The sequence below is a fragment of the Notothenia coriiceps genome, unplaced genomic scaffold, assembly GCF_000735185.1.
Source record: "Notothenia coriiceps isolate Sejong01 unplaced genomic scaffold, NC01 NC01_scaffold00000307, whole genome shotgun sequence".
NCBI classification, from domain to species: domain Eukaryota; kingdom Metazoa; phylum Chordata; class Actinopteri; order Perciformes; family Nototheniidae; genus Notothenia; species Notothenia coriiceps.
The window spans coordinates 177,146-189,902 of NW_011333008.1; the positions used below are offsets into that span (position 1 = coordinate 177,146).

Genomic DNA, 12,757 nt, shown 5'->3' on the forward strand with positions numbered 1-12,757 from the left:
TTCTTCACACACATGCTCTCCAGTACAGGTTAGCTCTGAGTGTTAGCGATGCTAATGTGAACACCGACCATATTACGTCCAAAACAGTCGGGCATTGTTTCTGATAGCAACGTTCCTGATTGGGCCGTGGGTCCACATTTCAGATATTACGTCATATCGGACGCAAATCTGGATCAGCTCCGTTGTTCCCCCGTTTTTAGAGATTTGGGTACGGAGGAAAAGAGAGAGGGTTTTATTTTCTGATGCTGCGTGAGTTCCCTGACACACCGGGGACACACATTTATGTAGAAAAGACATCAAAAAGTGCATTTTCCATGATAGGTCCCCTTTAAGTCATACTAAAAGAGGACACATTGTGCTCATTTTCAGGGTCATATTTGTATGTAGTGTCTCTACTGTCTCCATACTTTAATGTTCAAAAAGCTCTTTATTTTTCTCATACTGCCTGTGCAGTGTTGTTGGCATGAAGCGTTGTAAGCATTGGGTGTCACTTATTTGAACAGTTGCAGATCTTAAGCAAGTAGTCAATGCCTGTTTTTAGTTTCTCTTGGATCACTGTAAATCTCTTTAATTCTGGCCTCAGTCAGAAGACAATTACTCACCTTCATCTCATTCTACAATCCTAAACAAACTCAAGGAAATCACATCATGTCACTTCTATTCTTGCATAATGTTCACTGGCACGAATGTTCCTGTGAGTTTGACATGTTTAAAAAAAATGTGGCTATAACTTTTTGAGGCTCTGCAGGGTTCAGCTCCTAGTTGCCCCGAACGCAGCATGAGATCCTCCAGCAGGGGTTCACTATCGCTGTTCCAACAACTGGTTTTGTTACCCAGCGTCACACCACGAAAACAAGATTTCCAGATGGTGATGTAATGCTCTTTAAAGTCTTTGGTTCCGGTCGGATAATCCAAAAATCAGCTCCTAACGTCTAACCCTATCGTCTATTCCTTGACCTCTGAGTGAAAGGTCACGGGGTTAAGGGATAGTGGATAGGAGAATTCAAAAGGACTTAGGAGAAGAGACTGCGGTACTTTAGAGAATCCGACTGCGCTTTCACTATCCGACGTGTTTATGATGCGCCAGCGGACGTCATTGTGTGCGTCTGCTGCTGTGGTGAAACTATGGAAACTACAGTTTTCTATACAACGGACATGGATGTTTAATAAGAACGAGGGACTACTGTAAACTCAGAGACTCTTCACCGTGCTCTGATGCTGTTGTTTTATGCTTTATGAACGTGGACAACAGAGAAACATATTCTTCATGACCAAAGTTGGAATTGAAATAAAAAATAAAAGTGAAACTTATGCTCGTCACCCTCTCCCTCCGGTCCACATTAATACAAATGATCCCAATACGTATGATTGTATGAAAATATCTTAAAATAAATACAAATATATTTATTATAAACGTAAGTCCTTACCATCTATCACTGTGTATATCGCCATTCAAACATCTTTTAAAAGTTGAACAAACCCCACACAGCTCAGTGAAATGTTGACTTTATTTGATCATTTCAGTAAAAACTAACGTTCATATTTCTCTTTTTGATTATAATACTGATGAACGTTCAAAACAAAGCACTTTGGCAACTTACCACATACGTTTTAAAATGCTTAATAAGCACCGTAACGTTCATGATATAATTTCTCGGTCATAATCGGTTGTTTCCGTGAACGGCCGACTGTTGAGTGACGGCAAATGCTGCGGCTGCAAGGCATTGTGGGGCAGCATTTTCTCCTCTCCTTTCGTCAAGGGAGGTCCAGTGGTTCCTAAGCTAAAGGAGGTTATAAAGGAAGTTTGAAACCTCCTTTCCTATCATCTAGAGGGTTCAATACATCCAAAGTTTATTATGATGAAACACAACCAAACACACAAAGGTGAGATAAAAGCATGAAGGGGCATTCATTCACTCAGTGACATGATTAGATACATACAAAAGGCCTTCATACAGACTTAACTCGAGCAAATATGCACCAATGTGCCCACTGCACACCCAAATAGACATATATGAGGAAGGCAGCAGGGTCATGTGCTCTAATCACACTTTTTCAATTACACAGAGCCGCGTGAAGCAGAAAAGTGAACACTCAACTGATTCACTTATGAAGGCGGGCAGTGAGAAGAATACTAGTTTGTTGTTTGGAGCTAAAGTATTTATTTGCTCTATTGAATCACAAGACATTGTGATTCAATAGAGCAAATAAATACTTTAGCTCCAAACAACAAACTAGTATTCTTCTCACTGCCCGCCTTCATAAGTGAATCAGTTGAGTGTTCACTTNCCCTTTATAAGGGTAGTCTTATTGTAAAGTGGTACCGAAATGAATTATAAACAGACACATCTAAGGCAGAAACATATTAAAAACTGTAACAGGTTTGGGTTTGTCAACAATTGTACAGCTTCCTGTTTCCTTTTGAAACATGGCACAGAGTTTACTAACAACAACACACACACACACAGCAAATTGCAAGACAACATTACACATTGCACCTTTTTCCGATTCATAGTTACAGCTTAATCAGGAATCCATTATGATCCTTTGTATCAACCACAAACTCATCTCCCTGTCTGTCCATACAATCAGATGTAGGCTACTAGGACTTCATGTTTGTAATGATGATTGTTGTACCTAATCATTTCCCAACAATTCTTCCTCCAAAATTGGTGACACTGCGCATGTGTCGGCGTTTGTACCATCAGAGGCTCTATAAGGAGATGACTGACTTTGCATCCAGTGTTTACCCTGTTTAATCGAAATCTTTGTGACACACAATTAGATCTAGTCCCCCTTACACTCTAGTCTATTTTCATTGTGGATCGAGGATTATAGTCACCTTAGGTAGATTTCTAAAGCTGTTTTGAGGAGATGGCCAATACTGCACTCACGAAGGAGAACACCAGCCAAACATAAACCTCAAAATGAGGCCTAATACTTTCCCTTTAACCATCATGGGCTCAAAATTGCGCTGTTTTGTGAGCTATATAGAGACTCTGTGAGAGGATTGTGAACTTCATACTCACTCAGTTAACTTTCTCTGACCGATTCTCCTTTCTGGTGGATGAGGCCCCGGTCCACCCTGGCCATGTCTCTGCGCGTCTCCTCCACCTGGCCGGCTCTGGCCGGGCAGCAATCCGAGGACTGCAGAAGGCCGCCACCGTCCTCGGATTGAGCCTCCTCGCCCAGCTGTCAACCTGCACAGGCCTTCCATCCAGTGTCCAGGTAACCCAAACACATCATCATGTTGTCCTCCTCTCTCCTAATACACTGAGCTGATTGTTTTCCTGCATCATGAGTTTGCACACCTGGTTTTACTACGCAAACATATATTGCAGTGCATGCATTTTATTGACTTTTTGAACTTGTTCTGGGATCATGTTTTAGACATTCATTCATTCATTAATTCATTCATCCCATTGCTGTTGGCCAACGTTTAGTATGCATTCTTGTCCTCTGCATCTGTATGACAATCCACCTTTTTACCATGCTTTTTTTACCCAGTGGGCCGGCTGCACATTCTTTCTCTACTGTCTCATCTCAGGAAGGTTACAGCGCTAGCGCCCCCTACTGTTATTGGAATTATTTAAAAACATATATCCCAACCTCTGCTGGTTATCTGCTCATTTCTTCACAAGCTATGTTCATGTGATGCATTGACTCCAAAATCAATTCCAGTATTATTTCCACACTGTACAAATAAGATACATCTCATTTTATTGGATTGCAGGGCCTCTTCTATTTTTAAACAAATATTGTGTTTAAACATGGTTTCTTTTATTGATAAGTCTTGATTTTTTTTTATTAGCTTCCATGTCATGGGACCCAGTAATTCCAAATTAGTGTAAATTTTTACGATACTGAACAAGTGCAACACGTTCATGTTTATTGCATTTTAGTACCTTTTTCTAGTTTATTTGTTTGTGGAAATTCACTTGTTTCTTCTTTTCAATAGCTTCCATGTCCTGTGATCAAATTACTCTTAATCTATTCAGAATTGAATGACACTGGACATGCATCCATGGACTTGTGTTTATAGGGTTTTAGTTTTTTATCCTATTTAAAATTATTTTCATGGAAATTCAGCCGTTTTAGATCAGAGTCTTGATTGTTTCAATAGTTTGTTTGTCACTTCACTCTGTGACAAACAATGTAGCTTTGTATAAATACACTCGAGAAATAAGACCTTGAGTCCACCTTCTATTTCATAAGACTTATTTTATTAAATACATTTTAGTTTTTTAACAAAAAATGTGGGCATTTTATTCAATGTTTTCCGTATCATGTGACTTCAAATCAATACAGAATTGTATTTTTTCACTTGATGGGACAAACCTTGTTATTGGATTTTACTTTCTTTTTTATATAATATTTTCCTTAAAAAATTAGCTGCTGATTGAAGTTATTTTTTTCAGTAGCTTTCTTATCACTTTCTTATCACTTGACTTGATGACACATACGTGTGTTACTGCTACAGTTTTTTGACTGAAGAGTCTTGATTGTTTTCAATCGTTTGCACGTCATGTCACCCTTGACCCTACCAGTCCATTCCAGATATTGCTTGCTTAAATACTATATACTAATATACTTATACATGTTCTGATTTAGAGCTTTGAGTATAGACTGCTCTGAATTTCAAGTGTAATGACTGTCAGACATTTGGGAGAAAATCCAGTCCTTAAAAGCCAAAATTAATATAGATTAACAGAATAGAATAATTGAGCTTGAAACCTTTTGTAATGAATCACCTTTAACTTATCACATTTCCTGAGTCAAATTGCATGTTTGTGTACAATTATTCTTTGAAATTGTACATCTACAAGACTACATATTTTATTAGATTAGCGTAGAATTATTTGGAAATCCTTATTTTATCTCAGGTAACACAAGTTTTTTAGGGGGGCTTTCTCAGAGGGACAGTTACATTTCAATCTAATGGATGTATTTATGAATAACAAACATAAAACATAATAACCCTTATTAATATTCTAACCTGACTCAATGACCAACTGAATGTTCTGCATATAATTTTAATCTCCAATTTCTTAAATTTCATAACGTAGTTTGAATTATATCTTTTAAGTTTAAATACCCACTAGGTGGCGGTAGAGTCACGTGAAAACCATTACAACTGAACAATAAAGATTGTTTTTATGTGCTTTCCAGGTCAGAGTTGGGTATAAAACTTGCATATTTCTTCCGTATATATTTTTGTTAAGTCATGAATCTAATAACAATAATTTAAATAGGCAGTCTTTTTAGAATATTTGAAACACAAAGTACACTCAAATTGTCCCCGATATATGAACTGAATAAAAAAAGTAATTATTTAACATCATTTAAAAAAATTATCTTCTTAACACAAAATGTCTGATTAGAGATGATAACATAAAGACACCCTTTGTTACATTCTTTTGTGTGAGAATGAGACATTGTGTGAATGAAGAGGGCCCTGAATTGTGATGATGTTGCTCTTTGCAATGGCAGTGTCTCTGATAACCTTTTAACATTTGAAAAGGTGTTTTTATACTTGAAATCATTTCTTTTTTTGTTAACAAAAAAGTGATTCAAACTCAGACTTTTTCACAGTTGGGATTTAAGGGTCAATCAAAAATACCCAAGCTGCACTGGTTTAAAAATGTTCATCCTAATAAATCTGATTATATATCATTGGTGATTAAAAAAGCAACAACAACCATCATAATAATAATAATAATAATGTTGATAATAATAGTAATAAACTTGAGAGCTGAAAACTGTGTGTACAATCTTTTATTGCTAAAATCACTTCCAATTATCATTTAAAAATAAATCTCTTTAATGGCCTGCAGCAACAATTTCAGCAAATGCAGGAACACAGAATGAATAGTGCATGTAAAGATTAATTCAGGTGCGTGAACGTATTTGTAATAATACAAATATGAATACTGCTTTATTGCTTATATGTAAAATCTGTCATATTATGACAGTGGCAAAACGACCCATCAAAACCATTACTAAACGTTTAAGAAATAAGTCAACGTCCAATTACTCAAATTGGGATAAAATCGCCATTATAACCATGGGTCACTGACCAAAATGAGTCCACCAATGGGATGAATTTAGCAGAAAAGTCCTTGACAGTTCTGTACCAGGTGTTCTGTCACATGACACATGGCTTCACGTCCTGGTAGACACTTTGGTGATGGTGATGAAGCTGATGGTAGTACGAGCCGCTGGTGCTGGGGTGCAGGGAAGAGATTCCATTGAGGTTCAAAACGAAGTCCTTCCTGTCACACACAGGAGCTGAGTGGCTGTATCGGGACAGTCCTGCTGAAAACAAACAGGATACACGAGGTCAAATATTTTTCTGTAAACAGGATTTTATTCTGTAAGCTAGCACGTGGTGATTTTGTTGGTGACTCTTTTTTACTAAAACTCATTTTACATCATGTTTATAATGTATGGCTTTATTATTTTATATTAAATACAATTGACAAATGTTCCATTGATCAGTGATAAGCCACTTGTAAGAGCAACCTTTGAGTTGCCATATAGTGAATGTGAATGTGGATGATTTAGTTTTAGTTTTTTTCTTTGGTAGGCTACTTTAACACACATTTTTTAAAACAAATGTTGGTAATACCTAATAACATTGAATATGTATTATGTTTCATTTATAAGTAACCATCTAGTATGCATTAATATAGGGGTCCGTATTATTTGTTTAGATTGTCCTTACAATACTCCATCAAATGCAAATTTCCCCTCTGTGGGACTAATAAAGGTATTCTGATTCTGATTCAAATGTGCAGTTCTAAATGCTAAGAAAATTGTGGAAACATTTATGATTGAAAATCAATTTTGATGATGCAGTGCATTTCCGAAACCTTCCTCATTGACTAAGAATACAAAAAACATAAAGCATTTCCCTTAGACGTTTAACATCAAGTGGATTTCTTTACAAAATGGCAACCCGAATTCTGTTCTTATCAGTATCATGGATTAATTAAACAATAGTAGGCCTACATTGTTTATTTACCATTAATATAGCCATCTGTTAAATGCTGGGAAATTAATAAGGTTTATTTTTGAAGTTGTTCCACTTTATTTAGCTATTGCCTAAATAATACACAGTGAACATAATGAACAATAATAGAATTGAACGAAATAAGTAAACATAACACCCTCTACCGATTTCTTTTCTGATGTATGTAAAAGGCCTGAATAAAGCTGCACCTAAAATATTTAAATTCATTCTTGAGAGTATATTTTTGGACAGCATGTCGTTTTTTCGTTTTTATAGTTTTGCTTTTGCTGTTCATTTCTTTAAATCGTATTGTCATGTATTGTGTTATTGTGCCTGTTTTTTTATAAATTCTATAACACAGTGGCTTCTTTAAAAAGCACCCGTAAAAATTCAATCAAATTAGATTAAATTAATGTGAAACACCATATAGAGGGGCTATATGGTCTAAATTGCAAGTCAAAGTGTGAACAATGAATGCACATTTTGGATACTATTCTGTGTTTTACGCACGTGAATTTTCCTGAATACATTTGATGCATCTTCATTACACAAAGAAAATAAAAGGTAAAACCCTAATTTCTATAGATTTGTAAATAATTAGGACATACTTTTTGCATCTATAAGATAACTTATCACTGTAATTAAATTAAAATCATAGCCTTTGATCCTTATGACTTACACATGCAGGAAACACAAAATACAAAACATAGCTTATGCCTATTTTAATACTCTACCTGAAATGTCAGAGGAGTCTCGTGCATTATGGTGCAGATAGCCTTGATCCAGAGAGTAAGGTGACATCCCCGTGTGCAGAGAAGTGGGGCTGCTTGATGCCAACGACTGCTGTTTGATGTATGAAGAAACACCAGGTGAACTCCAGTGTGAAGCTGCATTTGCATACGGAGACTGACAGTCCAAAGTGGATACCATCGCTGGGGGGGACTGCAGGGGGCTGCTGCTGCTGTCCGGGCAATAGTCCGCGTTAGAGGCCACCTGACATGCGGCCATGTACGATGACCCGGAGCCTGATGACATTTGTGGGACGTGATATCCCCTTTCGAGTCCATCGAATCCACCTGGCACTGTATTACTCATCAAGTCTATGTTGTAGCTGTTATGACACGCTAATGAGCCTGTAGGTGATTGGAAATCAAAGTTTTGAGGCAGCATGGATGCACCAAACCCGATACCATTCATCATCCTGTACATTGGTTTCAAAGCTTGGCATTTTCTCCGGAACCCCCGAGGTCTGCGACGAAAAGAGCCCTCCTCGAACATAAACTCACTGCTCGGGTCTATGGTCCAGTAGTGCCCTTTACCAGGTCTACCGAGACCCTTTGGCAGCTTTATGAAACACTCGTTCAGAGACAGGTTGTGTCTGACGGAGTTTTTCCATCCCTGGTAGGATCCCCTGAAGAAAGAGAAGCGGGCCTGCAAGAACTGATAGATTTCACTCAAAGTAAGCCTTTTGGTCGGTGAACTTTGAATTGCCATCACAATGAGCGCGATATATGAGTAGGGAGGCTTTTCAGGGCGCCTCATGCCAGAGTTTCCCTTTTTCCATTTTGGTGATGCATTTTGCCCGCTCTCCATCACTGGCTGCGCGCTCAGATCTGCATTCAGAGCTGGGCTTGAGCGAGCATCAGATGGATCCAAATGTTGCTTGGAGATTTCGGTCGTCATGGTTGATCAACACTTAATTAAATGTGCAAAAATGTTCTCTTATTTAATATTTAAACGATCAGTTTACGTGTGCGATGTTCAGCGCGTCTATAACCGTGAAAATCAAAAACCACCAGCCCTGTTCCCCCTTACTCTCTCTGTCCATCGCTGGCAATAATCCCACAAGAGAGGGGAAATAAAGCTCCTCGACTTTGCCTGCGCATATCCACCGGCCAAACACAACTCGACCACCTATCAATTCTTAAATCTCTCTCTGTCCCTCTATCCCCCCAAATCCCTCCAAGAAATCGCCAGGAACTCCCTCCCCATCTGGCCAGGATCCAGACAAGAAGCCGGACACAGCGCAGTGGAGTAAGACAGATCTCCTCCCACGACTTACTTTCCATAACACCTCTGAATGCATTTGTCATACTAATATTTGGCACAATCATTTAAAAAACGTTCATAAATAAATCTCCACATGACAATGTGTTCTCATACCTAAAAAAACATCACTATGGCTAGTTTTACTTTGTTAAGGTATATGAGAGAAAAAGTCATGCAGTGTTCATTTGTTTGGAATCTGTTCAGGGTTAAATCTCTGACATGAGAGGAAGCATGCTTTTTCCATCAGAGCGTGCCAACCACACACAGTGCACTAGTGTCAGTTTACCTCTTGGAGCCTTGATTATATCCCTGGAGAAATGAACTGATTAGGAACTCTTAGAAATAGTTTTAGAATTTGCTTAGAATATATTGTTTGTGCACAATTTGTGTGCATTAGTTTAGTTTCACTTATGTCTGTTGAAGCTACTAGCAAGCTATTAGCAAGTCACCAATACACAAACGTGGAATAATTTCCCACACCAGCAACGTTAAACACAATCTACCCAGAATGTCAGCAACATCAAACGTGTAGCCCCGCTGCGTCCAGGATGCACAGCTGGTTTCAAGGAAATTTACTTTCTAGCCTCAGAAGAATAGGCCTACTTGGAATACATTTCTTCCTATTGTGGATTCAAGTTGTGTTCGTTCAGGATGCACCAATTGTACAAACCCTTTCCTGCGCATGTGTGGTGACTGAGGCGAGGGCTATTTGCAGCACCAGACAGAAAACATAAATATTGGATGCCCCTATCCGGCAGTAGAGAGCGACACTGGAAAGTAAATACTAATAAGGGAGTTTATTGTTGCATTCTAAATGATATACTGAGGAATGGAATGAGAATACAGACTGTATTCGAATCATTTTAATTTTACAATTATTATGATTATTATTGTTGTTATTATTATTATTATTATTATTATTAGTAGTAGTAGTAGTAGTATGTGCCAGTACATAGGGCCTTCATGTTTTTTTCTAAGGAGCCTGTACTTCCTAATCAATAAAGGAGAACTAGCTAACCTCCTACAAACGTTGCATAACATACGGCAAACCTCATTAAGCATTACACTTTTGGAAATAGGGAGATGCTGTTGTTGACTCAGGGCCACGCAACAGATTCCTAACAGTTCTTTAACAATTTGAAAAGGTGGAGTCACATGAACACACGCCCGAAAAACTATTATTGCCTTCGCACCGGTAACAGGTGTTTCAAACTCTCCTATTTTTCTCAACAAGAAGAACATTTTGACAATACAAAGCAGACCATTAACAGTGAGAATTTTATTTCATTGTAAAGAGCACACCGTTATTAAAGAAATAGACACAACAGTCAAAGTGCATTTTTTATATCACGTTTTAAAAAAAACAATAAGTCAGTTCAGTAACATTTATAACAAACAATTCTGTATAAAATATCAAATCTGATAATGCTTAAAACGGTACAACAATTCTGTAACACCTTGGCATTAAAATTAAGTAAACTCTTCATCCTCCTTTTTGTCCATCATCAGTCCACAATGAGGATTGTTAATCATCAAATAAACATTTATTTCTGATATTGTAGGACTGTCTGCGACGCCAGTCTGCACTGGTAGCCGTTTGGCACATGCGCAGAAAAGGAGTCCATGTAGCAGGCTGACTTGACGTATGAAAACGAGGCAGGTGTATTCAAATGAGCCATCATTAGTCCAGTGTAGTGCGGCCAGGTGGGGGCAGGGGGGTGAGGTAAATGTCCCATGTTTGAGTTTCTATTGAAAGGTTTGCTGAGGATGCTGTCTATCGCAAAGGAACTTGTAAACTTGACGCATGAATCAGTCTTGGTGGCGGGGGCAGTCTGCTGAATGCTCGGCGGCTCCTCTGCGGACACCTCTGGCTCTCTGTTTGATTTTTTATCAATGCGTTTTCTTCTGCGCCGGAACACCCCATCAGCAAAGGTGTACTCGCTGTGAGGATTGAGCATCCAGTAATTATCCTTTCCCCAAGGTCTGGACGGGTCCCGGAGCACTTTGAGGAAGCAGTCATTCAGAGACAGGTTGTGTCGAACAGAGTTCCTCCAGCCGGTGTAGCTGCCTCTGAAGAAGGGGAATCTTTTCATCAGATAGTCGTTTATTTCTGCCAGAGTCAGACTACCAGAGGAGGAGTCCCGGATGGCCATGGCGATGAGAGCGATGTACGAGAACGGGGGTTTGGGTCTCCGAGTGTACGGCTTGGATGTGCCGCTGTTGCACGGAGTAACAGGTGCAGGGCTGTGCGCCACGCAGTCTCCATCCGAACCCAGCTCCTCCTCGCCAGAAAGGGGAGAGCGCACACTCCCTTCTGCATCCTTGGACATCTCGAAATGCTTCGTGTTATAGTGGCTACCACACAGCACCTCCAACTTCATTGTCTTTGAAGTATGTTCCGCTTTATATTACCTATCCAATTTGCTTTCTGCGTAAAGTCCGGTTTATTTTCGTCAAGACGCGGAGAGCTTTGAATTTACTCCGAATACATTCTGCTGACCTGTCATACCTGCCAGAGTGCTGAAGTCAGTCTCACCTACAACTCTGTGAGCAGCTGTTTATAGCCGGCTCACCTCAGGACCAGCCCAAGTGGGCGGAGTTAAATGCTTAAAAAAGATTTGGAGCGTCACAAAACACTATAATGTGATATATTTGTTGTCAATATTAAAACTGTGATCATACAACTTTTACCATGAGCATATAAGAAACAAACAATGATAATGTTAACTGGAAACACGCTCAGTGCAGTTTTATAACTTTCTCACCTGTGAAATGTGAGCTGGCAGAAACCTTGGGACTATTTCACCTGAGACAACCAGGTGGCGTATGTTTCCTTTGTATTCAAAGGTGCGGTGCCTGCAGGTGTTGAAGTGTCATTTGTCAATATCAGGGTGCATTGTAGCCTAATCTGTCCGTTCATATATAAATGTTGTATATTGTTTTAATTATATTTTTGTAACCTTTATGTTTAGATAGGAGTGATATATTTAAACATCTGTGGCAGAAAGATGCTCACTTAAGATCTCTCTCATCCAAGCACTTTACATAGGAGTGCACTTCGGTTCCTTACAGCCTATAGAAACCATTGTTTTTGGGGTACTCTCTATGAAAACAAATAATGCCTGGTCCTTACAGCCACTCAGTTGAAAGATAGTGGATCTGTATTTACTTTTTGTAATTGAGGTTCTTTCTGAAGAACCAACTTTTGGGGTTTTTGGTTGGAACATCAGGGTTTCACTATGGATATAATTGCAAAGAGACGGTGCAAAGTTTCAGGTGAATAGACCCTTACTTTAAACTCAACTTTATGTTATGCTTTTAATAGCAATTATAACATAGTGCTACTCCACGGTGCGGATATTTTCTCCTTTTACTCACTCCCTCAGATTCATCAGGCAGTCATGTTGAACTCAACAACCCATACTGGTATAATTGATGGTCTTACTGCAAAGTGTCAGGCCAAACCGCTGGTTTCATTGGTTGTGCTGCACTATTTTCACCAAATAGACAAAAGGAAAACGTAATAACCTCATACGGTACATCACCTGGAAACCAATGTTGACATCACATTAGCCGCTGATATGTTGTTACTCTGACAAGTGGTTAAACGTTTGTTTGAGCAAATTATGTGCTTTTCAAGATGTTTTTTGTTTGTGCTGGAGTGACTGTCATAATACTCAGATGGTGATCTGTTTG

The 12,757-nt window shown here is 38.8% G+C and overlaps 2 protein-coding genes across 3 annotated transcripts; both read right to left on the bottom strand.

Annotated features, from left to right (window-relative positions):
• Window positions 1-5,790: 5,790 nt before the first annotated feature.
• On the bottom strand, window positions 5,791-8,917 carry LOC104941071 (forkhead box protein F2-like). 2 transcript variants are annotated; one of them, XM_010766122.1, is made up of 2 exons: window positions 7,747-8,917; window positions 5,791-6,312 (listed from the first exon to the last, which is right to left on the bottom strand). In XM_010766122.1, the coding sequence occupies exons 1-2, from the start codon at window positions 8,693-8,695 to the stop codon at window positions 6,146-6,148; spliced, it is 1,116 nt and encodes a 371-aa protein (XP_010764424.1). In that variant the 5' UTR covers window positions 8,696-8,917; the 3' UTR covers window positions 5,791-6,145. The 2 variants fall into 2 exon arrangements, with proteins under 2 accessions (XP_010764424.1, XP_010764416.1); XM_010766114.1 differs by having other exon boundaries at window positions 5,791-6,315.
• A 1,414-nt stretch (window positions 8,918-10,331) lies between these two features.
• LOC104941088 (forkhead box protein Q1-like) lies at window positions 10,332-11,592 on the bottom strand. The gene has a single exon (XM_010766132.1). The coding sequence runs from the start codon at window positions 11,440-11,442 to the stop codon at window positions 10,606-10,608; it is 837 nt and encodes a 278-aa protein (XP_010764434.1). The 5' UTR covers window positions 11,443-11,592; the 3' UTR covers window positions 10,332-10,605.
• Between the last annotated feature and the right edge of the window lie 1,165 nt (window positions 11,593-12,757).

What these genes read in the sequence shown, in the direction of transcription:
- LOC104941071 (XM_010766114.1), bottom strand. Translation starts at nt 8,695, where the DNA reads ATGACGACCGAAATCTCCAAGCAACATTTGGATCCATCTGATGCTCGC. An exon ending in AGACTCCTCTGACATTTCAG is followed by an intron (nt 6,316 to 7,746) that starts GTAGAGTATTAA and finishes GTTTGTTTTCAG; the next exon opens with CAGGACTGTCCCGATACAGC.
- LOC104941088 (XM_010766132.1), bottom strand. Translation starts at nt 11,442, where the DNA reads ATGAAGTTGGAGGTGCTGTGTGGTAGCCACTATAACACGAAGCATTTC.